The sequence below is a fragment of the Selaginella moellendorffii genome, unplaced genomic scaffold (genome assembly GCF_000143415.4).
Source record: "Selaginella moellendorffii unplaced genomic scaffold, v1.0 SELMOscaffold_8, whole genome shotgun sequence".
In the NCBI taxonomy this organism is placed as follows: Eukaryota; Viridiplantae; Streptophyta; class Lycopodiopsida; order Selaginellales; family Selaginellaceae; genus Selaginella; species Selaginella moellendorffii.
In genome coordinates, this window is record NW_003314269.1 from 3,203,107 (window position 1) to 3,226,725 (window position 23,619).

Consider the following 23,619-nt stretch of genomic DNA (forward strand, 5'->3'; position numbering starts at 1 on the left):
AATTGATCAAATAAAAGTTTGTTTATTATTTATAAACACCAAATTAATCTTCAACCACTAGAGAGCAGAATAAAATAGAATATAGTAGAAAGTGTTTAGAAAGTTTATAATTATAAATACAAGATTAATCTAAATGAATAACAACAGTTAAATTGTAGAATATCCCAAAATATCCGTTTAATGTTATTCATTAAATTAGTTAATTTAATACTATGTGGTAAAAAGGACAATGTTGTGATGGAAAAAATAGTGACCAAACAGGTTGATTTTAATTCCCACCTGAAGAAACAAAACTACTACCACCAGTTTGTTCAATTACGAGCCGTAAGACACGGTCAAGGAATCCAGAAAAATCGTGATTCTGTACCCATTGTTTATTAGAATGGTGGTAAAGTATGACGTGTCTACCCACACAGGCAGCCGGAAAATGCCTACGCATATTCTATGAAGCATGGCAGGCTAAAGCTTTTCATACATTCACTCTCTAGCCTATGAGAGAGGGAGAGGGGCGCTCTTTCCATGGTGCCAGGCATCCACGGCCTAGGGTTTTCTAGTTTCTAGCTCCAAGAACGGGCCGGCACCCGCATTGCGCCGATTCTCCAGGTTTCTCTCGGTTCTTGCCACTTGTTTGCCAGATTCTCCTCGTTCTGGCGCTGGAATCGCCGAAATATCGTCCTAGCCGCGCAGCATTGCGATATTTCGAGGCCAGGCCGCTCGCTACTCGTTTCCTCGCTAGGAAATCCAGGGAATCCGTGCAGGGATGTCGCGCCACGGCAGAATGCGCGCTTCTTTCGACTCCGAGGCGACGAGCCTGGGCCCTTCGCCGCCGCAATCGCCCCGGCATCCGGTCTACTTCGTCCAGAGCCCCTCGCGCGACTCCCACGACGGCGACTACAAGCCCTCGGTGCAATCCACGCCCATGATCAGCCCCTCGGCGTCGCCCATGCATCACTCGTTCGTGCGCTCCTCCAACGCCTCCTCGGCCGACACGGTGTCTGGGCAGCACAAGCTTGGATCGAGGAAGGTGCTGCCACAGCCTTCGTATGGAAGCGATGCTCACGGCCGTGGTGGGTATCGCAAGAAGGGATACAAGCCATGGGTTCCCGGCGGCACCATCATGGAGGAGGAGGAGCAAATGCCCGGCGCAGCCAAGAAGGGCCTCTCGCGGTGCTGCATGTGTGGACTCAGCTTCCTGGGCTGCGTCCTCGTGTTTGGATTCATCGCTATGATCTTCTGGTTGGTCTGTCGGCCTCGCGCCCCGGAGCTGCGAGTCAAGGTATGTTCCAAGTTCTAGGATAGCGAATTTGGTTTTGGGCTTGCGTGCATTGCTCATTGCGAAGCTTTTTCTATGGCATCTTGTCTCGGGCTTGCTTGCATTACTTACGTAGCCGGGTCTTGATTCCGTTCTCCCTGTGATCGCGGTGTCCAGGATATCATTTTCAATGAGTTTTTCGTGGTCGACGGGAGTGCCCAAGGCGTGCCAACTCGGGTCTTAACGGCGAATTGCACGATCAAGGTCATGTTCCACAATCCCTCCAAGTACTTTGGGCTTCATGTGAGCGACTCGGATGTTACGCTGGACTACACGCAGCTGAGCGTCGGGACCGGCAAGGCAAGTCGCTGCTTAGTCTATTCCAGTTCCGATTCCTCCTCTTCTAACGTTTTCCAGTTCCACTACGCACAGATAGCCAAGTTCTACCAGGCAAAGAACAGCAAGAGGGCGTTTTCGGTGAACGTTGTCGCTGTCAGGATACCCCTGTATGGCGCGGGTCCGAACCTACAGAGCCTGACACAGGCCGGTGGCGGCGTTCCCTTGCAAATTAAAGCCGCGCTGCCGTCGCGGGCCTACGTCTTTGGCAAGCTCGTCAAGCCGAAGTTCAGGAGCTACTTCTCGTGCGACGTGACGGTGAACAGCAGCGGCAAGAACTTCCTCAAGCTCCTGGGCAAGCAGTGCACATACACGGCTCCACCAAAGCCTTGACAATCAATCCCAGATCCAGACGACGGTCTCTTTGTTCCTACCTAGCGGCGATCTCGAGAGTGAGCAGTGGTGGCTTTGTCTTCCAAGCGCAAGTATGACGACGACGAGGTATGTATAGGATGTTGCAAGAGAAAAAAAAAAGAGAGAGAGAAGAAGATTCTTCTTGAGAGACTTTAGTTGGGGTGGAGCATCATCATCACTCGGTGTTAGTACAACGGTACAACACATCGATGTTACGTTTGTGCTTGTGAGGTTCTAATGTAAATCGTTTACAGGGTGCGCGTTTTTTTCTAAAAGAAAAGTCTCTCGATCTCGCCATCACCGTTGCTTTGCGAGCGTAAACAAGGAATAAGTTGGAGCCTCGTTTTCTCTTCCCAACAGCTGTTTTTGTTGTATTACGCAGGTCCTCTGAGTGTGAGCTCAGCGTCCTTGTACTGCCGTGGGGTCACCATAGATTGGCAAGATCAAAGACTCTTCCTCTAGCTACTAAACAGATTCTATCATGGATCACTCAGTGCGATCACTTTCCTTGATTTTTAAGAGGCCTCAGGCCGTGGATTGGAATGGATGGAATTGAATAAGAAAAAAAATCTGGATCCACCACCACTGATTGGTTGCCTGTTGATCGCTGCTGGGTTGGAGAGTAAAGACAAGACACCGACAAGCGGGCATCCATGTAAAAGTCTAAACTTATAGACATACACGTTGCTTTCATCATCTTCGCAAACTCGAGAGACAAACTATAATGCTCGACCGACTCAAGACCAAGAACGAGGAACAATTAAAAAGAAACGAACACAGCGATGGCTTACCGGTGGAATTTTTTAATGCTCTTCTTCAACTTCCACCTACAAATGTTTGTTCCTGCGACCAACACTACCAAATCCAAAATCTCAGTGTGAGCGAGAATCGAGAATCCCAAACAGCCTTTTCCCCACCATACCCAATAATATCCGATTTCCATATTCACAAAACAAAGGAGAAGAAAATGGAAAGAAGATGCATACCTCAGGCACGAGCACCGAGTGAGAGAGTAACAATTCCCTCAAGCCCGGCCACCCGGCTGGAATGAAAACTTTTTTACTACCTGATTTACAAAACTGAACCGATGAAAGCCCCCAACGCCCAAAACTGCAGCTGGACGAGTGATTGGATTAGCCAACCGAGGAAACAGAGAAATCACAACATACTCACAACTTTTAGAGAAGAGCTTCCGGAAGTATTTATACCAAAGAAAATCTCGATGCGTGAAGACTATGTACTCATTTCGCAAGAAAGTCGTGCCGGAAAATGGTCAGGTTCTGTGTGAACTTTTCTCTGTTCGTGGGTTCCAACGTTCGGTTCACGTCAGTCATCAACTTCTCAAAGCCGAGGAGGAGCTTTTGCTGGCTATCGGGAGGCTGCATGCAATAACAAAGCAAAAAGGCATGGTCATTAAAAGCGCGAGGAAAACTCTTGTGACAAGGGGATAAAGTAAAACCTGTGAAGCAATAATTTGGATCTTGATGTCAGTGTATGCCTGAAGAAAAGAGAACGTTAGCCTAGCAGAAGCAAAACGAGCCGACAGACCTGCTCATTTATTAGAATCAACGCCAGAATAGGTCGGCTTATGCTCCATTGGTTGGAGCATTCCTCAAACAGCACCAATTCAAAGAGCGACTTTAAGAGCTGCAAGAGAAAAAGGTTATCATGCTAGCAAAGCCTCGAAACATACCTGTGGGAAGATATTTGGCCGCTCCTGTATGTGCCTTGCAAAGTTGATTGACATTGGTGAGGTGGGGGACTCTCCTAGAGTGATGTGTGTGAAGTAGTATGCCGACATGTTGTCTACAGCGCTTGCACACTAAAACACCAAGTCAAGGAAAAAAGGAAACGTAAAAACAAAATGCGAAAAAGCAAAGGTACGAACCTGTGAAGAAATACTGGCATCTAAAGATTTGAGACCCGCCTCCAGTGAACCCAGAACATGTGAAAATGTTGGTGTGTCAAGGTTCACAATGACCGACAAATGGTGGTGACACAAAACCTCGAAAAAAGCATAATATGATCGTGCAACCTGCCACAAAAAACGAGCGGTGTGTTTGGCTTCTCTCATTAATAGCAGTACCTTGCGATATGCGGCGATGTCGGCTAACGGTATTGAAAACGACATCTTCAAAGCTACGTCCAACGCATCGGCGAGAGCAGGATCGCCGTAGAGCTCAAAAACACCGAAATTGACATAATTTCCACCCAAAGCTGTCAAAGAAACTCTTCATCAGACAAATCTTCCAAGGCAACAAAGAGCAAACCTCGAGTAAGAATAACCAGAGCTATCCAGATGCCCTTATACTTGTATGCATATATGTCAGAGGGCGTTGGAAGTGCCATTATTCCATTTCCATAAGCTACCAATAGCTTACTGATCTCTCGAAAGAGCAAAATTCCATTGGGCGATGAAGACTCAAATGTAAGGCGCTGGGTCTTGTTCACGACAAATTCAGCCATGAACTTCAACAACGGGGTCGTCACCTGGAACCAGCAAATAAGCAGACAAGAAAACAGCAAGCGTGTAAGAGTACCTCTGGAGTATCTACCCAATGACCAAGAGCTCTGATAATAACAGAGAAATGAGCTGGATACAGCCAATCGAATAGCGGGGTAAACGTTTTCCGACTGTGGACAAGTTTTAGCAACCTTTCAAACATTTAAGTTCCACCTGTTTGTAGCCATTGTAATGCCCCTCAAATCCCGCATCAATCCGACAATGGTATATTTAACAGCATCGGATCTGAATGCCGAATCTGGAGTCGCCTCCAAACTCAGAAAGACCTGTTGAGAGAAACAAAACTTACTAACTAGCAAAAGGAAGAGGATGCATGAAACCTGCTGCAAAGGGGCGATTGCAGTGCGGAACCTCGACACGGAATCCTCCATGAACACCAACCGCCCTATGGTGAAGTAGAACGTCGTCCGATGCCTCGAGTTGGAAGGCTCATCCAGAAAAGAAAAATGCTCCCTCTGCAACCTCAAAACCATTGTATCTGGTTGTCCAAACATTTCAAATGTTTTTTACCGAGCAAACTACTGAAAATAAACCTGGCGAAATCACTACTATACAAATATGCTTACCGTGTGATTTGCGAGGATGAAATTCACAGCATCCAGCTTCAACAAAAGTTTTCCACTCATGTATCTGCAGAAGAGAAAACAGATAATGAGATGCAAACTTCCTGTTGAACATCCTACCCGGTAGGCAACTCTTGAAAAAGGTTCAGTGCTTGTTGAATAACATCCTCGCACTAAAGATTGCTTTGATAAAAAAAAAAAGGAAAAATAAAGACGTGAGGGTTAACCTGAGCGTAGCACTTGAGGTCGGTCGCAATCTTCGCAACGATAATATTTAAGGCCACTAAATTATCTTGCACCCCAAGTTCGCTAAGCCGAGCATACAATTGCTGATATGAAAAAAGACGGTTTAGCAAGACAAGAGGACCAATAGCAACGCGATTACCTTAGAAGAATGCTCCCCGACGTATACTTTGCGAAAATGCTGAAAGAAAGACAGTAAAGCAATATCTAAGCGTTGCTTGCTTCGTTCACCATATCTCTGTTGAGAAAAAAAAAAACAGAAATTATGAAAAGGGTTTACGACGTAGAAGCACACCTGTACATGCGAGCCAGAATCCGTTACTTGGAGAAGTTGAAACACTCGTGCTGAAAGTTCTCCGTCTATGACTTCGTGAACCTCTGCACTGCAGAACAAAAAGCGAGAATGTTAAGAAAAGCCTGAATGGTAGTTACAAATACCTGGATGCCGAATTCTGCCTGATCTTTATAATGGAGCCAATAATATGAACTAGCCATGTTAATTGGCCTTCAATTATACTAAGTCGAGAACCTTCAGCAGGATTTGGAACACGTGAGGCTTCCTGCAGTGACATGTATTAGCGTCTGTAGAAGTTATAGCATGCCTTCATACCGTGAATGATTGTAGAATTGGATCAAGCAATTGCAGGATGAAAGCACTAGATCTCTCGTACTACGTATAAAAACAAGAAACAAAGTCATCAGCGATCTGTATTACTCTGAAACAGCAGCACCTGAAATCGACAAAGAAATGGAAGACTATCAAGTTGATCTTGCAGATGTTCCTCGTTGTCAAGAGGATCTTCAGCCAAATTGTTTTGAACGATCGCCTGCTCAGGATATTAAGAATCTTACAAAAAAATTCAACAAATTTCGTTACCTGTACAGAATCAAAGCGTGATGTTATATAAGCCTCCGTTATTTTGGGGACGTACGCATCGAGTAGACTAGGAAAATTACTTTTAAGATATGGAACTGACGAGACGAGCCGGGACCAGAGGCCCAAAAGGTAATATACGCTTCCGCTGGCCCACTACAGATATCACAGGATTCGGAGGTGAACAAGAACAAAAAATCAGATTTGTAGTACCTGCCAAGATTGAAACGACCTTATTGTGAACTCAGCCACCAATCGGATCCAGTCATTATAGTTTTCTACACTTATCAACTCGGAAAGCTGGTAGCGAGGTCATCAGCAAATAAAAGTCTACATAAAACAAAGGATTGCTTACTTGGTAGTTCGTCTTCAACCTCCCAAGGAGGCGACAGTACTCATGATAGTTAACGTGCTCCGACAGTCCTGTGAATACACAAGGCACACCATCCGAATGAGCAGAGGAGGCACTAAAACGCCGAACCTTGTTGAGTTCTCAGTATTTCGCGTGTGCCAGACAGCAAGTGTGATAAAAACTTCATGCGCTCAGTTTCGCCCGAAAACAGAGCTCTTCTAATAGAGGCTAGTTGAACGAGACATTCTAGCGCCTACCATAAACCTGTTGTTAGAGTACGTGAAGCGTAGAATCAAACCTGGTTTGAAAGTGGGGGCTTTGAGATAGCATAATAGTCGAAAAACAAGTTGATGGTCGACATATCTTCCAGCAAACCTTTCCACGAAGAAGGTATCTGCAATTGGCAGACATTACAGCAAGCAAGCATCATGCAAGATAGTCACTCCACCTGAATCGTACCAAGCTCCTCAGAGCTTTCATCTTGCGATGTCCCCACAAAGTCAAAAGAAAGACACTTTAAAGCGAGACCCATGGCTTGCTGACGGAGCCTGTCATCAGCTGCAAAAAAAACGAAATAAATAAACGCTGTAAAGAAACATTAAAGACATACCATCTCGTTTCAATTGGCCAAGCGATGTAAGTGAAATCTGGAAGATCTGGAGGAGCGCCGAGTCACGAAAGAAACAGGCAATTTTTCGATGATGCGCCAGAGAGAGGCATGGATTTGGCTGCAGATAAACAAAAAAAAATAAAAACGATAAAAAAACGCTGCAAGCCGAGGACAATGCAGGCTTACCTGATTCATCTCCTGGACGAGTTGATTCAAGATTCGCAAACCAATGTAGAAGTGCTCCACTGTTGCTTGAGACATGAATTTCATGGCCTCTTTGGTGATCTCCTTGAATCTATCGTCGTCATTCCAGCCCAGTTTTGTGATACGGCAGAGGAGCTGGATCAGGGATATGATCACAAATGCTTGGAGCTCCTGTCCTTTCGATGCCAGATAGCTCAAAATATAGTTTCCTGGGGAAAAAAACGAAAGAAAAAAATTCACGGCAATCCAAGAAAGAAGATGCTACATACTGATATCGATTCTCAGCTGGAGCGCCAAGGTGTGATTGGTGACTTGCTTGAGAAGGCTCGAAGATGCCAGCAGCTGCGCATATGGAGACGATGAGCTCTCTAGGATGAGCTGACACTGCGAAATGTAGTCCAAATTCGTCGAGAAGCACTGCAATGTGCTCTCGGCATGAGCTCGCTCCGCCGGATCCTGGGAATTGTAGAGCCGGTCGCACAGGGCCTCCAGCTGCGCCAAGCTCTCCATCGCAAATGGAGCGCCCGAAATTTCCTCCCTGCCGATGCGATGTCAAGATTGCTTCCACGCAATCCCGCGCCGGCGATGGATCTGAGATTCATGCGGCCATGCTATCCCCCCCCCCGGGTTCCCGAACGCACAAACCCTAAGAAAACCCTAGAAGAAAGACGCTGCCGTACTTGCCCGTATCCGGACCGTCAGATATCGTGGAATGTACGGAGTCGAAAGAAATAATCGGTTCATCCTTGCCGTCGATGTCCAGCGGCCGGATCGCTTGCCAAGTAGACTTTGCCACGTCGTCGTGAGATATTTGCCTAAAACCCTTATCCAAACCCTTGAGCGAGGGAAAGAGCTATGGCGGCATATTGTGCGCCCTCTGGGAGTGCGCTTCTTGCTAGGGCTCCGGCACCTAGGGTTTGGATAGCGGGCGCGAGCGCCGGTTTCGTCGGATTCAATGGCGGCATTCTCCGGCGCGGTATGTGTCTAGGATTCAGCAGCGCCTTTAGAAATGGAAATGCGGCCGATAGATTCGTCACGAGGGCCTCTGCGGCGGCCGAGGCTTCCACAGATGCGCCAGTAGATACCGGGCCAGGGATTACGATTGAGGAGACTGATCCCATCCCTTACATCAGCGATCTCTTCACAAACGATGAAAACGATCCGGATGTTCCCACCGAGGGCTATTCATCGATCTCTGACGCTTCCAAGGCGATTAAAGCGGGCAAGGTTTGTACAAATAAATTGCTAATTGCGAGTACTTAATGTGGGTCTGTTATATGCAGTTTGTGATTCTTGTCGACCTTGTGGATGGACGTAGCGTTGGATACTTGGTGATGGCAGCGAGTATGGTTACTCCCGATCGTCTCCAGTTTGTCGATCGATACTGCATGCAAGGTCTTTTTTGTGTGCTGAGCAGTGAGCGTCTAGACGAGCTCCAAATTGGTGCGAGAGGAAGCATGACCGATGAAGCGAGAGTTTCCGTGGTATGTAAACGTTGAGAATTGCTGTCTTCTCTTCTTTGATTTAGTTTCTGTTCTTTGTGTTTTCCAGGACGAAAGATCTGGCACTGCAACTGGCGCCTCCGTGGGTGCAAGAACAAACACCGTTTTAGCACTCTTAAATCCAGAATCGAAGCCGGACATGTTCGTAAGTCCCGGATACGTTTATCCTCTGCGTTATCAAGGCTCTGGCAAGCGAGCTGGAACTCCAGAGGCGGCGCTGGATCTCATCACTCTGAATCGCCTGCCGAGGGGCGCCCTGGTTTCTCAGCTGGTCTACGACAAAGAGGATCTAAATCCCCGACTCCCAAAGCTCCAGCGATTCTCCAAGGAGAACTTGATCCCGATTCTCTCGGTTACTGACTTAAACAGGTAAAAGTTCTTCGAGCTCTTCCATTTCGCGACTTGATCTCTCTTTGGTGTTTCTTCTTCCAGGTACTTTGCCGAGACCACACTCCACAACTTGACAGTCGTCAACTGGATCATGAAGAGCCTCCAGGACGAAAGAGAGCGATTGCAAAAAGAGACCGGATCGACGTCTACTGATATGAAGTTCTTGATCGCCGAGAGGGATCGATTGAGGAAAGAAAGAGGAGAACCTCCGGTGGAAGAGGGAGAGGGCCAGGGCGGCGCCGCCAATAATTTACCCACAAACGGCCTTCCAACGTCGCCTCCGCTACCAACATCTTAGACTAGAGCTTTATGTATGCTTTTGTGACATGGCGCCTTGTTGGCATTGTTTTTAGTGATGTGGCAATTAAAATGGTTAAAGATTATAATGGTAAATATAACCCTATGGATTCGAACCCCCGGAGAATGGATTGCTTAATGTTTAGGGCTCTAGTGCCAGGTGCTAGCACCGCATTGTGTCCGAGAGCCCCTAGGGCGTCGAATTACCCGGGCGCTGCAGTGAGATTTCCACTTCCCGCGTCCCGGAGGTCGGGATTGTGCTGCAAAGCGGCATCCGATGATGATGCGGCTACTAGAGCGCCCGGATTGGAGACGATCTCAGCTCAGATCACGCCAGTCATCGACAAATTCTTCGTCAGCGATGTGCAAGGGGATCCGGACAAGCCAATGGAGGGGTTCTCGCAGATATCGGAGGCGATCGAGGCGATCGGTGAAGGAAAGGTAAGAGATTGAGAGAATTATTTTCTTAAACCAATGTGTTTGCTTACGATGTTCTTGTTGGGATGATTTAGTACGTGGTGCTCGTCGACGGAAAAGATACGGGGCATTTGGTGATGGCGGCAAGCTTGATCACACCTCAAGACGCTCATTTCTTTGTGAAAGCAGGCAGTGGTTTGATGTACTGTCCCATGAGCCCGAAGCTCTTGGACCGATTGAGAATCCAGTTAATGGTTCGAGAGCACGGCGAGAACGAACCTACGCCGGAGCAAGCACAAACGGTGTCTGTGGTATGTTAAGCTTGTTTGTTCTTCCAATGCATAGATAGCTGAATGCAAAGCCTGTTTTTTCAGGATGCGAAGCTGGGGACGACAACTGGTGTCTCGTCCCAAGATCGTGCAAACACAATTCTTGCGCTTGCGTCGCCCGACTCCAGATCGGAACACTTTCGAAAGCCGGGACACATTTATCCTATTCGAACTCATAGAGATGGAGTTCTATACAGGCTTGGTTTTGCAGAAGCCGCTATGGATCTTGTAACTTTAGCTGGGCTGCCGAGTGTTGCTGTGACCACACATCTTGCGGTCCAAGGACTGCCAGAATTGAGCAAGTTTGCGGCACAACGCGGATTTCCATTCATTAAAGTTGCCGATTTAGGAAGGTAAAGTGCGTCGTACGTACGAACGAAGCTTTGTGAGTCAGTGCCGACGGGATTTTCGTTGTTCCAGGTACATGAAAAAGAGGGAGAAGCTTGTCGAAAGAACTGCAGTCGCTCGACTTCCAACCAAGTGGGGGGATTTTAAAGCTTATAGCTACAAATCAAAGCTCAATAGCATTGAGCACGTCGCGTATGTGAAGGTGTGCATTTTACGGTTTTTCGTTTTTTTTTTTTCTGGTTTTTTTCCTTCGTTCTCAACTCTAAAGTTGTACTCAGGGCGATATTGGCGACGGACAAGACGTGCTTGTGAGAGTTCACTCTGAATGCCTCACTGGTGACATCCTTGGCTCTTTGAGATGCCCGTGCCGTGACAGTCTCGCTCACGCCATGCAAAGAATCGAGAGCGCCGGCCGGGGCGTGCTCGTCTACTTGCGTGGTCACGAGGGAATGCGGGTCGGCCTCGCGGAAAAACTCTCAGCTTACAGCATGATGGATGGAGGCGAATCCATCGTGGAAGAAACCGCAGTGGATTCGCGTGACTACGGCATTGGTGCTCAGGTTAGTTTTTTCTTTCTTTGCTTTCCTTCTCTTCGTTCTCTTTCTGTTTGATCACTGTATTGATGTTCCAGATCTTGAGAGACATTGGAGTGAGAACGATGAGGCTGATGACCAACAATCCCGCAAAGTTCCTTGGCTTGCGAGGATACGGTCTGGCTGTAACGAGCAGAATTCCAGTGTCTAGAGGGTCAAGCTAATACGGTATGCTTCTCAAGTTCCTTCCTTCACAGTCTTATAACTGCTACAGTTACTGGATGATTTTTCCCTTGCCAGGTTTTAGAAGTTCGACGAAGTTAATATGCGTTGTCCTTGGAAGAATTCTTATCAGGAAGTTCCTTGCCACTGCAGCAGAAATTTCCATCGCTCCATCACTCTATAGTATTTTAGGAATCGTAAGAATGATAGAAATAGTCATGGGAGACTCTTCGACAAACAAGTAGAGAAAATTTAATCAAACTTTAGATTCGTGCCTTGCTCTAGACATGCCTGGTAAGTAGCGAAGCAAATGCATAAAGCATACGGCGGCGGGGCTAATTAAGTCCTAAAGCTAGATTGCATTCCGTGCGTCACGTCCGTGCCAGGGTTTTCTCGCCAATGTACCCTCGCCCAGTGCTTTGTTGGCCGGTGTTAGGGCTCGTCAGCCTCTTTCCATCGCCCAGCCCTCCATCCCCCCTCCTCCCTTCCTCCTCTTTCTCCTCCCCCATTTCTTCTTTATCTTGAGCGCCTCCTCCTCACAACCCTAATCCAGGGTTTTGCGATCGATCTCCGGCGGCAGTCTTCGTTCTTCTCGGTAGGGATCGGGGTTGATCGCGGAGGGCGCTCGAGCAGAAAATCACAAAAAAGGTCTGGTTCTTCTCTTCTCTAGCGAGAAAACGAAAACAATTTCCCAAGAAATCTCGAGAACAGCAGCTAGCCCGGCAGAAATGGCCCAGCTCCCGTCGCCTTTGGTCCAGTCGCCTGTGATTCCCGGGATCAATCAGTTCGTGTCGACCTCGCTCTACGTCGGGGATTTGGATCCCAATGTCAGCGAGAATCAGCTGTATGATCTCTTCAACCAGATTGGGCAGGTCCTCTCGATCAGGGTTTGCCGCGATCTCATGACGAGGAGGTCTCTGGGCTACGCTTATGTGAATTACAACAACGTCCAAGACGGTATGGTGCTTTGCTTTGTTTCCACGCTTTTATTGGTACCACTAAACGCCTTTTCTCTTGTTCTATTATCAGCAACGCGTGCGCTGGAGCTTCTTAACTTCACTCCTGTGAATGGTAAGGCTGTGCGTATCATGTTTTCTCACCGGGATCCTAGCATTCGCAAGAGTGGAACTGCTAACATCTTCATCAAGGTACTATCAGTAGAAGTATTTGAATTCCTCCGGGTTTGAGAGTATAATCTTCGTGTTTTCACAGAATCTCGACAGGGCCATCGACAACAAGGCTCTCCACGACACGTTTGTGAGCTTTGGAAACATTCTCTCTTGTAAGGTGGCCACGGACTCCAACGGGCAGTCGAAAGGCTATGGGTTTGTCCAGTTTGAGCAGGAAGAGTCTGCCCAGGTTGCCATTGACAAGGTGAACGGGATGCTCGTTGCGGAGAAACAGGTGTTCGTTGGTCCTTTCGTTAGGCGCCAGGAAAGAGAACAGAACGGCAAGTTCAACAACGTGTTTGTGAAGAACCTGGGTGAATCCACCACCGACGACGAACTCAAGGAGGTTTTCGGTGCATTTGGAAAGATCACAAGCGCCGTGGTGATGAGGGACTCCGATGGAAAGTCGAAGTGTTTCGGCTTCGTCAACTTTGAGAATCCGGACGAGGCTGCTAAGGCTGTTGTAGGCCTGAATGGAAAGAAAATCGAAGACAAAGAATGGTACGTGGGTAGAGCGCAGAAAAAGTCCGAAAGGGAGGCAGAGCTCAGGGCGAAGTACGAACAAGAGCGCAAGGAGCGTATTGACAGATATCAGGGCGCGAACTTATACCTGAAGAATCTGGACGACGACGTTGACGATGAAAGGCTTCGCGAAATATTTGCCGATTTCGGTTCTATTACCTCGTGCAAGGTTAGAATGCTTTGTTTGCGTTTCATTTTGGCTCGCTAAATGGGATCGTGTAACAGGTAATGCGGGATGCTCAAGGTCAGAGCAAAGGATCAGGATTTGTTGCATATTCCGCCCCAGAAGAAGCCAATCGTGCGGTATGTTTGCCTACTTTATTCTAATCTGTTATAGCAACTGTTACGATAACATGTGGAACTTTCAGACGATTGAAATGAACGGAAAGATGATCGGAAGCAAACCAATCTACGTTGCCATGGCACAAAGGAAAGAGGAAAGGCGAGCCAAACTACAGGTAAGCCCGAGGACTATGGTCTTACGATTATCTCAAGTCATCATTTGTGCAGGCTCAGTTCGCTCAGATGAGGAGTCCCGTCGGTGTTGCGACTACGATGCCAATGTATCATCCTGGAGCACCGGGGCTTGGTCAGCAACTGTTTTACGGGCAGCCACCCGCGTTGATGCCTCCACAGGTGACATATTTACTCACCTCCTACATGGGAATGTCTTCTAAGTTCTTTCGGTTTCGTCTTGCAGCCAGCTGGATTTGCTTATCAGCAGCAAATGCTAGGAATGCGGCCAGGCGGCGGTCAATTGCCTAGTTATTTTGTACCTGTTGTTCAAAGGCAAGGACCTCAAGGAGGACAGCGAGCAGCCGGAGCACGGCGCGGAGCCGCTGGAACGCCAGTGCCACAGCAGCAGCTGCCACCACCGCAGCAACAGGTTCACCGAATACTTATTGTACTTCGTAACCTCTTGCATCCATTTGACATGGGTGTTTGCCGTCGTTTCAGATGATCCGAGGTAATCGGAATTTCCGGTACACTCCCTCGGCCAGGAACACTCCCGAAGTTCCCGTACCACCGCAACTCGTGAATGTGCTGCCTGTTCCGCTGGAGATACCAAGCGTGCCTCTGACTCCTGTTTCCCCGCTTCCGCCGTCGTTACCCATCGGTGCGCTTGCATCCGCTCTGGCTTCCGCGTCTCCCGAGCACCAACGAGTGGTACGTAGATTTGGATTTGTTTTTGGTACGTCCCGTGTGCACCGTTTTCTTACGCGAGTCTCGATTGCGTGTAGATGCTGGGAGAGCAGCTGTATCCTCTGGTCGACCAGCTCGAGCATGACCACGCCGGAAAGGTAACTGGTATGCTGCTCGAGATGGACCAGACTGAGATCCTCCATCTGCTCGAGGCACCGGATGCTCTGAAAGCCAAAGTTGCGGAGGCCATGGAGGTGCTGAGGCAGGCCCAGAGGTCGCCCTCGACAGAGCTGGCGTCCCTCTCGCTCAACGAGCCAATTCCGTCGTAAAGCAGCAGCAGCAGAGAGTGTGCATTGAGTTTTCGTATGACGGAGTACATTTTGTTTCTCGTTTTTCTTTCTTTCTTTTAATGCTTTTTTTTTTCCCTTACGGTTGACTGCATAGAGATGTTTGCTGGACGAGAGTGAGTTCTTTTTTTCTCTTTCTCTCTCTTTTTTTGCTTTCGTTTGCTTTGCTGTTCCTTAGACTTGCTTTCATTCTGTGTTCATTTCATTTTCGGTTTCGTCTGCTGCTGCTGCTTTTTTTTGCTCGTTCTTACGCATCGGCTTCATTTGTAGACTGGTGGTTGGGATGGGAAAGTTTTGATATTCTTTTTCTTCTTCTTTGTTGGCTCTTGGAATAAACGACATTAGGAAGTATGTGGCTCTCTCTCTGACAAGATCTCTCGCTCCCTTTTTTTCTTTCTTCGTCGTCCTTTAAGGTTGTCTGTGGGTCCTAACCTCGTGTTCTTGTTTCTCAGCCTCAGCTCTGCGCCTTCTGCTGATGTGTGGTGAAGTTTTTTTTTCAGCAGCAGTGGGTGTCATGGTACAGTGCACATGTTGATCAGGTAATGCAGTGTACCTTTTTTCTGCATTTGTTATAACTTCCAGATTCGGGGCCGCTTGCTAATAACTCCCGTGTTTGTTGTAGAGAGCTGGAGTGAAGGCTTAGTGTTTCGTTCGTCGGAACCAAATGCTCTACGGAGGAGGGAAGGAATGGAGACGAGACCGGGGGCGTGTTGGTGTTAATCTGGACTTGGTTTCTCTCGACACGGCCAACGAACTCCTCTCGGGTAAACTCCGTTTCTCTGTCCGTCCGCCTGCTCAGCTCAGCTAGTCTCGGTTCGTTGGTTTGCTGGCCTGGAAAGCTTTCGAAGTTTGCGTCGTCGTGTCTAATGTCATCGATCGTTCGTTAGAACCGGAACTTCGCTTTTGTTTTGCTTTTGGAGGCTTTCTCGATCGATCGCGAGCGAGCGAGCGCGAAGAAGACATACCGAAAGAATCTGACAGAGGGACATCAAGCGTCAGTGCGTACACAGGTACATTTAAGTTGCTTTAACTCTGCTCGTCGAGAGAGAGAGAGATAGCTTGGCTTTGCTGGGCTTGGCTTTGCATTGCATTGCGTCGTGTGTGTGTGTGATGTTGTGACGCTCTTCTCTTCTTGGCGGTTTTTACCTTCGCCCAGTTGGTACGAGAACCTGCCGTATCTGTGTGGGCATTATCGGACCAGCAGCAACACACTGGCCCCAGTGTACGGAAAAAGTGGTGGCCAGGACTTTTTTCCGCAAAATCGCCACGTCACCCTGACCGAGGGGCTGCCACGTGTTAGTGAAATCACCAGTGACAACGTCACTTTCGGCAAATCCCCCTAAAGGGAACTGGACGAGAAGCCCCCGTTATTTTATGTCCACTTGTCGGTTGACCCTTGGTGGAATGTTTTGCCCTGTGCTCGGATGGGTAATTTTTTTTTATCTGATTTATACTTTCCAAATGGAAATATACGCTTAATCATGGATGTTTAACCCAGGGTGGGATAGCTAGTTTTTTTCTATCTCATGGTTCAAGGTGATTTATACTTTCCACCCAATGCAATATACGCTAAATCATGGGCGCAAAACGCTACTAATTGTCCACCAATGATTACGACCACTATTTACCGCTGTGGTAAATCAAGTAAGGGTCAACTGGCAGCGAAAGTGACGCCTCTTTCCTTTTTGGTCAAGTTACCCCTTTGTGGGAAGATTTCCCCCCGAAAGTGACCGTCGGATCACCGAATCGGACGGACATGCCGCGCTGATTTCGGAAAGCTATCGGACGACTGTCGTTCTCACACATGGCAGGTATAGGAATGTGACGTGGCCAGATTCTCGGATTCCAGATTCCAGGCTACATGGCCCGCGAAATATAAATGCGGGTAAGGATTGCTGTCCGTACTTGGGTCACAGTGTATTTGTGGCCGGTCCGAATATGGCCTCCCAGATACGGGCTGTCTTGCCGTACCAACTGGGGGGAGGTTAAACTCACTGAGTCACACACACACACACACATGCAAGCAATGCAGGAGAAAATCAAGCAAAAACAAGCACCAAAGAGAAATCTGGAATAAAATACTCCAGGAAAAAAAAAAGGCCTTTTTTTTTTGAAAAAAAGGGAGAAAGGGAAGGAAAAAATCTCAGTACTAAGTTGTGTCACTCACTTACTGACCCTTTGATGCCCATTGTCAGATTGTTTTGGTATGTTTTCCATGATCAATCAAAACTTTGGAACTCTAAGTAATAGAAGCTCCTAGAGTGTACAGGGAAAAACATGGATTGGAGAGGAGTTTTCTTTGCGGCGCATAGAGTCTAGTGTAGAGATTGTGTAGGCCATTTGATAGAAATTTAAATACGATTGCGTAGAGGAGAGCTTGTAGAAGAAGAAGAAGAAGCAGTTCTTCTCTTTCCCTTTCCCCCTGGGCTTTTATCCGTGGCGTGTTTTCACAGCTATTCCGAGGAACAGTCCCACAAGGATTGGATATGGCTACTGACTCGATGCGTGACCATAGTGGTCTTTCTCTCTCTCTCCTTTTCTACTGCGAGACTCGAGAAGAACAAATCTAAGTGTGTCTTCAACTAGGCCTCGCTCAGTTTCTCCTCGACAAGAAGTAGATTTGAGTCATGGAATCACTCGATCGATCTCTCTATTGTTGGAGCAGCAGCAGCAGCAGCATTTAGAAGCTACAAAAGGAAGGACGAACAACAGAAAAAAGCAAAACGAGGAATTCTTTGCAGCGGGCAATTTGGCCGATTCCACAGGTGCCTAGAGACGCAATTTCACCGATCGCTGGACGTCTCATCCATGGTTCCTACCTCCAAAGATCACTTCAAAGTTTGAGCGCGTTTTTCTTTCCTTTCCTTTTCTCTCTCTCCTTTTTTTTACTGCTCTTTCTTCTTTCTTTTCCTTCTGTGTGTGTGTGTGTGTGTGTGTTTTTTTTTTCGGGTAAAGAAAATAATATAATCTCTACCCAATGGAGCCTTCTGCCGCTGCTGCTGCTGCTGCTGCTGCGGATCGTGGTCTCGGTAGCAGCATTACTACTACTGCGACTACCACTTCTTCTACAGTAGACGCGCGCTCCTCCAAGGCCGCCAATGAGAGCCGCTTGATCTTTCACCATGACCATCAGCAGCAGCTCCATCACCACCACCACCACCACCATCTCCATCAGCAGCAACAGCAGCAAACACAGCAATCCCAGCAGCAGCAACAGCAGCAGCAGCAAAGCCTGATGAGGTACCATTCTGCTCCTGGATCTTTGCTTTGCAGCCTCATGGATCCTGGTCCCCTCCAGCAGCAGCAGCAGCAGCAGCAGCAGCAACAGCAGATCACTCACCACCAAGTCATCCCCCACCAGCATCTAGACATGAACAGCATCAACATCAATATGAGCATCACCAACGAGATTTTCAGCCTGGATGGAGCTGGAGCTGGAGCTGGAGGAGCTGGAGGAACTGGCAATGGCTCCCGGGATCAAGGCGGAGCGGGAGGAGGAGCTGGGGTTTCTAGCAGCAATGGTAGCATGCAAAGCGTGGCCTTGGCGAGGATGGGATCAGGCATCGACAGCGCCGGGCAGCAGCAGTATGATCATCAGGACTCGTATGAGGCTCACCACTCCTCCGCGCAGCAGCAGGCCGCGGGAGGGATGATCCCACTCGCGTTTCGCGTCCACCACCACCAAGAACAGGCGCACGAATTGGAGAGGAGCCGCGGAGGCAGCAATTTGAACCTTCCCTCGTCCTCCTCGGCCGTGATAGGCAGCGGCGGCGGCGGAGGAGGCGGCGGGGCTAGAGGCGGCGGGTCCTCGGCGTCGCCGGGCGGATCATCGCTCCACCACCACCACTTCATGCCTCTGATCGATCACCACGCGTTCGACCCCGCGGCCGCGGCAGCAGCACTGGCGAGTCATGGATTCGATGCGCAGCGAGCGGCAGCGATGATTCATCCGCAGGACCTCGACGACGATCCCACCGCCGCCAGCACCAATCCATTGTTCGCCGCCGCCGCCGCCGAGTGTGGCGGGCTCGCGCTGGTGAAGCAAAAGAGCTCCCCCGCCGATCTCCTCTCCAAGCTTGTCGAGGGAATGGCCAGCCGGGGCGGCGGCGGAGAGAGTAGCAACATTTCCAGTCCCAGCGATCACCACCACCACCACCATCACCACCACCACTCCGCCCACCACGCCGCTGCCGCTGCCGCCGCCGCGAGCTTGGTCATCCCCGCGTTGTTGCAACCGCTGGCGCGATCCAGCAGCGACAGCCTCTCGGCGTCCAGAATTCCTGGCGTTAACGTGGAGCTCGGCGGCGGAGGAGGAGGAGATGGGAGCTGGGATGGCGGCGGTGGTGGCGGCGGAGGTGGCGGCGGCGGCGGGGCCTTGATCATGAGCATGCACGATCAGGTGGCCTCGAGCAGGAAGCGGCTTCGAGAATCGGATCAGGTGGTGGAGCAGCAGCAGCAGCAATTCGCCGAGGAGATTGGCTACTGCGACGAGGTGAGTGAGTGTCCGATTGTTCTTCGTGTTCTTCGCTGGAAATCTGGCTTTGTGGTTCTTTGTTCTTTGTTTATACAGCATATATTTGTCAGTCCTGCATGAATTTCACTGCTTCATTCTCTGGTGTGTGTGTGTGTATCTGGAGGCGTATCTACAGGTTCAGTGCACTCTCTCCTTTTTATTTGTTCTTAAATTTCTCTTTGGCTCCAAACACCAAGACTCCTGGACTTCGTTTTCTTGTTGTTATTCGCTCTTTCTCGTTTGATCCTCTTGTATTCTGTATAGATTATAGATTCGGCTCCTCGTGCGTGTTCTTGTGCGAATTCACACCAAAGTTCGTCGGGTGTTTGATTGCCACCATTCCTCTTCAGTGACTTCCTTTCTTTTTTACTTGTGTTTACTTGATTGATTTCCCTTAGCTCCAAGTCGATGGCTGGAGTGCTTGGATGGCAGGCTTCGTGGTTCTAAGTGGCTGGAGGTTTCTGCAGGATCAGTGCGGCTTGGAGCACCAGGCGCTGGTGCTCTCGCGGCACCTCAGCCTGCGGAAGGAGCTGCAGGATTCGGTGCCCTGCAAGCTGCGAGCCCGGCGGGGATGCGCCACTCATCCCCGCAGCGTCGCAGAGCGAGTAAGTCGACCTTCCGCAACCTCCATTACAGAATCACCTTCCAGAGCGTTCTCTTTCCACCACCCTCTAGTTCTTCCCAATCTTTGCGCAAAGATTGGGAAGAACTAGAGATTGCCTACTTTTGTTTTCGAGGCGCACGAATGAATTCAGCCTCTGATCTCCGTGGCTTCCGTGGCTGCAGGTTCGCAGGACCAAGATCAGCGAGGGAATCAAGCGGCTGCATGATCTCGTCCCAAACATGGACAAGGTTCAGTGGATTTCCTTTCTCAAGTTTAATATAATTTTACAACTTTGCCCAGCAAACCAACACAGCAGACATGCTCAACCATGCAATGGAATACATGAAGCAGCTCAAGGAGAAAATTGAACAGATGAAAGAGGTATAAACACAGAAGAAAAAAAGAGAAAAAGAGAATCTCAACAAAAAAGCTCTCTCCAACTTGATTTTATTACCAACACTGCCTTTGTTTTTTCGCAAGGAGCTCAGGAGATGCAAGGAGAAATGCCAAGGACTGTGCAGCGAAGAGTAGAACAAACACAGCCAAATTTTAAGACAAACTTTGGTCCTAGCCATTCTTTTGTTGCAAATATTAGAAGAAAAGATGGCATACATATAATATATATATATACTATGAGCGGACATATATGATCCGTCCAGGTAAGTATAGGCACATAACACAAAATATATACTATCAATCAACTTTTAGAAAAGGAAAAGCTTCCACCTTAGAATCCCATCGATCTCTCAAATCTCCTCCCATCCTAGCATTTTATTCCGCTTACAGCCGTTGTCCACCTCCTCTCTTCATCCCCCCAAAAAAAGCACGATGATCCATCCAATGGAACTTCAGAACTTTAGCTAGCATAAATTTGATCTTCCAAAAAGCCTGCTCTGTCTGGTTCCTCTTTCTTTCCTCTTTTCCCCTCATCCTCATTTCTCTCTGTGTGGCATTAGAAGAAAGAAAGATGCCAACAGAAGAAAAACCGAGAGAAACTTTCACCCAGCCCGGTTACCCAATGACGAAGATGATGTCACAGCTAGCAAGCGATGGCCACCACCGTTTCTCCACGCCCCGCGAGTCGTAGTAGCAGTAGTAGCACCAGCCGGTACTTCTTCCACAGTGCTGGTCTCTTCCTCCTCCACGTCTGAGCCAAGCCTGTTCCTGAGAAACTTTGGCACCTTCTTCTTCTTCTTCGTATCCACAGCCTCTTTGATCACATCGTTGCCGCTGTTGCTGTTTCCACCCGGCTGATGGAGCGGCTTCCCAGCTCCGCAAGCAGCGCAGTGGACGCTGCTCCACGGGTTTACCAGCGTGCACGTCTCGCAGCTCCAATCCGACGTACCGGGAGGAGCTTCGGCTTTGGCTTTGTACAGCACCGAGAGTGACGGCGACGACGACGATGACAACGAAGGGAACGACGAAGGTAACAACGGGAATGACGAACTTGTCCCACTCCCTCCCTTTCTACGGTATCCGTCCGTGGAAAGAACTTCCACGTCCTCCTCCACTGCTGCCTGCTTTTCTCTTCGTCTGGCTGCGCCGTCGCCGCTCGGGTCCCTGTATCCATTCCTTGGTTTCTCTGCTGCTGCTGCTCTGCCTTGTTTCATCACGTCCAGCAGTTCCTCCTGCTTCCTTCGGTCCGGACACAGTCGAGCCAGCTCCGGAAGAATGTTTGACAAGCCGAGCTTCGCCACCTGATCGTAGTATGACTTGGCGCTCAGTTCCCCGCTTCGAAACTGCGAGTGTACCTCCTTGAACTTTGCGAACTTGTCTTCATTGCCTTTCAAGTGGGATCGTATCTCCTCTATCAAGACTTTTGTTGCAGCTCGTATCTCGTCCATGCTCAACTGGACGACGTCGGCACTGGCAGGACGTACCACGGTACTGCTGCTGCTCGAGTGAGAAGATCCACCTCCACCACCTCCGGCGCCAGCGCCGGGGACACCCAGGGGAGGTCCGCGCCCAGCGAGAGCACTACTCGAGTGGCCGGCTTGCAGCTCCGGATACTCGGAAGGATTTAGAGTGATGATCGCTCGACTTTCGGGGGGGCGAGTCTCGGGAACAGCTCGCTGCTTTGCATTGAGAACCTTGACTTTCTTTCCTCCGGCCCCTCCGGCCGCGATGAGCGAAGCCAACGGACGCTGGCTCTGCTGCCGAGAATGCTGCGGCTGAGCTGCTCCAGGTAATGGCGGAAACGCGGACTCGTTGAGAGATGAGCGGCCTCCGCCGTGTAACGCAGTACGATACCACCTCGCGCTGTCGGTGTTCTCTCTAGTGCTTGCGCTTGCTGCAGCACTTTCGGATGGAGCAAGCGCGGGGAAGTGCGCGGGGTTGTTTGCCACAGCGGAGGTATCAGTGTCTTCGGATGCGAGCGGGACAACGGTCTCCCTGGGAGGCGAAGACAAGAGTTCGGCATTCAAGTCGTTCCCTCGGTTGCCTCTATAGTACGAGCTTCTTCCACGCTCTGAAGTTTGTTGGCCTGGAGAACGTCGGAACTGATAGCTAACAGGAATCTGGAATTTGACACCATGAGCTACGGCGCAGGCGAAATACATGCGGACAAACTTCACCTTCAGCGCTGCGTTTCGCTGAGCACGCGTCAGGCTCCCTCCATGCTCTTTGGCATTGTGAACCTAAACGACGTAACTTAAGTCTAAAGTAGACGACACAATCTCTTACGCTCACCTTCAATTCTTGCTCGGAAGCAAACACAACAAACTTTTTCGCAAGGCAGTCAGGATCTTCGCAAAGAGCATGCTCATTCCGAAAGTGACTCTGTAGAAAAAGGACACTCACTAGTGACGTGTCAACGAGGTGAGCTTTCCTACCTCCAAGTCGTCGTAGTTTTCATAATAATCAAATTGTCCAGGCCTCAACCTGCATTGGATACACAATGAGAAAATGAGAAGCTGCACCAAAGGTGGACACTTTTACCTCTGGCAAAGATGGCACGTAAAATGTTCCGTGGACATGTGGTGGTAGAGCTCGTTGTCACTATAAAACCTCCTGGTACAAAAGGCACACATAGGATGGCCCGTGAAGCCACCTCGCTCCTCCTCATTCCCATCCACGACAGAATCTCCTCTAGAAGAGTGGCGCTCGAGCTGTGGCTTGGTATACAGCTTTTGATCCTGAATGAACACCTGCAAAGAGGAGAGGAAAACTTTAGCACACTCACACAACATCCAAGTTGCAGTACCTTACGGCCTTCCAAGCACAGCGAACACATGATGAGCCTGTGCGCCGAGAAGATGTGGCGTCGAAGAGTATCCAGGTTTCTAAAGACGTGGCCAGCTCGAACAGCTCCATTGACAGGAGGAGTAGTGGCAGTGGCAGCCTCGCAAACTTTGCACTGGAGGCGGCACATAGCTTTGATCCTCTTGTATTCATCCTCGTCGTCAAAGTAGGCCCCAATGTCCGCCTCGAACCAAAGGTTGCCACTTTGGTGGCCAGTGGACAAGGAGCTAAAGTCCGACACCACTTTGGTATAGTCCCCGAGAGCCTACGCAAGAATCTCTACTCTGTGAGCTCGCTATCGAGAAGAAACCAAAGAAAAAATCTCACCTTTGTGACGAAGACGAATGGACACTCCTGTTTGCATATGCAACAGCGCTTATCATCGAGCACGACCCTCAGCCTAGCGGTGCATGTAGCGCACACTTCCCGGTGGCCGCAAGCGCCGTAGGCGATCCACTCCAGCGGCTCGGCACACACAGCGCAGCAATCCTCCATCTCTGAGCTTGAAAAGCAGAAATTTCGGAGGAAATCTAGCTCGGGGAAGAGGAAACACCACCGGAATCGCAGCGCCTGGAGCAGCACGACAGAGGGGAAGAGCTCGCGCTCGCCGATGCCGATCGCGATCCCAAAAATCCTCGATCAAACCCTAGACGGCTCTCTACTAAAAGGAC

The 23,619-nt window shown here is 49.3% G+C and overlaps 7 protein-coding genes across 9 annotated transcripts; 5 read left to right on the top strand and 2 right to left on the bottom strand.

The window, feature by feature from the left end:
- The first annotated feature begins 458 nt into the window (after window positions 1-458).
- On the top strand, window positions 459-2,587 carry LOC9636071 (NDR1/HIN1-like protein 6). Of its 2 annotated transcripts, XR_002992032.1 has the most exons (4): window positions 459-1,276; window positions 1,430-1,612; window positions 1,685-2,089; window positions 2,257-2,587. XR_002992032.1 is itself a non-coding variant. In XM_024672053.1 (3 exons), the coding sequence occupies exons 1-3, from the start codon at window positions 761-763 to the stop codon at window positions 1,979-1,981; spliced, it is 996 nt and encodes a 331-aa protein (XP_024527821.1). In that variant the 5' UTR covers window positions 459-760; the 3' UTR covers window positions 1,982-2,581. The 2 variants fall into 2 exon arrangements, 1 of the variants encoding a protein (XP_024527821.1); XM_024672053.1 differs by having other exon boundaries at window positions 1,685-2,581.
- A 334-nt stretch (window positions 2,588-2,921) lies between these two features.
- LOC9636072 (exportin-7) lies at window positions 2,922-8,051 on the bottom strand. The gene is made up of 28 exons (XM_024672043.1): window positions 7,642-8,051; window positions 7,355-7,581; window positions 7,169-7,286; window positions 7,007-7,116; window positions 6,857-6,952; window positions 6,688-6,811; window positions 6,562-6,629; window positions 6,420-6,506; window positions 6,210-6,362; window positions 6,064-6,159; window positions 5,943-6,002; window positions 5,771-5,892; window positions 5,628-5,715; window positions 5,475-5,570; window positions 5,317-5,418; window positions 5,210-5,262; window positions 5,093-5,156; window positions 4,847-4,981; window positions 4,680-4,792; window positions 4,543-4,636; window positions 4,273-4,492; window positions 4,089-4,219; window positions 3,891-4,037; window positions 3,696-3,824; window positions 3,551-3,649; window positions 3,462-3,500; window positions 3,176-3,381; window positions 2,922-3,118 (listed from the first exon to the last, which is right to left on the bottom strand). Exons 1-27 carry the CDS (start codon window positions 7,880-7,882, stop codon window positions 3,244-3,246), a joined length of 3,150 nt encoding a protein of 1,049 aa, XP_024527811.1. The 5' UTR covers window positions 7,883-8,051; the 3' UTR covers window positions 2,922-3,118; window positions 3,176-3,243.
- Window positions 8,052-8,201: 150 nt separating this feature from the next.
- On the top strand, window positions 8,202-9,657 carry LOC112345387 (probable bifunctional riboflavin biosynthesis protein RIBA 1, chloroplastic). Its single transcript, XM_024672049.1, has 4 exons — window positions 8,202-8,599; window positions 8,656-8,856; window positions 8,924-9,243; window positions 9,307-9,657. The coding sequence occupies exons 1-4, from the start codon at window positions 8,228-8,230 to the stop codon at window positions 9,560-9,562; spliced, it is 1,149 nt and encodes a 382-aa protein (XP_024527817.1). The 5' UTR covers window positions 8,202-8,227; the 3' UTR covers window positions 9,563-9,657.
- Window positions 9,658-9,722: 65 nt separating this feature from the next.
- Window positions 9,723-11,696, top strand: LOC9632579 (bifunctional riboflavin biosynthesis protein RIBA 1, chloroplastic). The gene is made up of 7 exons (XM_024672050.1): window positions 9,723-10,002; window positions 10,074-10,289; window positions 10,353-10,660; window positions 10,728-10,857; window positions 10,934-11,215; window positions 11,287-11,416; window positions 11,463-11,696. The coding sequence occupies exons 1-6, from the start codon at window positions 9,949-9,951 to the stop codon at window positions 11,410-11,412; spliced, it is 1,116 nt and encodes a 371-aa protein (XP_024527818.1). The 5' UTR covers window positions 9,723-9,948; the 3' UTR covers window positions 11,413-11,416; window positions 11,463-11,696.
- Window positions 11,697-11,807: 111 nt separating this feature from the next.
- LOC9636073 (polyadenylate-binding protein 2) lies at window positions 11,808-14,956 on the top strand. The gene is made up of 9 exons (XM_002967092.3): window positions 11,808-12,367; window positions 12,440-12,558; window positions 12,623-13,270; window positions 13,327-13,404; window positions 13,470-13,559; window positions 13,612-13,737; window positions 13,802-13,987; window positions 14,059-14,268; window positions 14,343-14,956. Exons 1-9 carry the CDS (start codon window positions 12,139-12,141, stop codon window positions 14,571-14,573), a joined length of 1,917 nt encoding a protein of 638 aa, XP_002967138.2. The 5' UTR covers window positions 11,808-12,138; the 3' UTR covers window positions 14,574-14,956.
- Window positions 14,957-16,912: 1,956 nt separating this feature from the next.
- LOC9636074 (AT-rich interactive domain-containing protein 1B) lies at window positions 16,913-20,687 on the top strand. 2 transcript variants are annotated; one of them, XM_002967093.2, is made up of 5 exons: window positions 16,913-19,083; window positions 19,572-19,709; window positions 19,891-19,956; window positions 20,009-20,089; window positions 20,197-20,687. In XM_002967093.2, the coding sequence occupies exons 1-5, from the start codon at window positions 17,569-17,571 to the stop codon at window positions 20,356-20,358; spliced, it is 1,962 nt and encodes a 653-aa protein (XP_002967139.2). In that variant the 5' UTR covers window positions 16,913-17,568; the 3' UTR covers window positions 20,359-20,687. The 2 variants fall into 2 exon arrangements, with proteins under 2 accessions (XP_002967139.2, XP_024527813.1); XM_024672045.1 differs by having other exon boundaries at window positions 20,189-20,339.
- Window positions 20,397-23,619, bottom strand: LOC9636075 (E3 ubiquitin-protein ligase ZNF598). The gene is made up of 7 exons (XM_024672044.1): window positions 23,276-23,619; window positions 22,911-23,213; window positions 22,646-22,854; window positions 22,540-22,588; window positions 22,397-22,486; window positions 22,282-22,344; window positions 20,397-22,224 (listed from the first exon to the last, which is right to left on the bottom strand). Exons 1-7 carry the CDS (start codon window positions 23,441-23,443, stop codon window positions 20,707-20,709), a joined length of 2,400 nt encoding a protein of 799 aa, XP_024527812.1. The 5' UTR covers window positions 23,444-23,619; the 3' UTR covers window positions 20,397-20,706.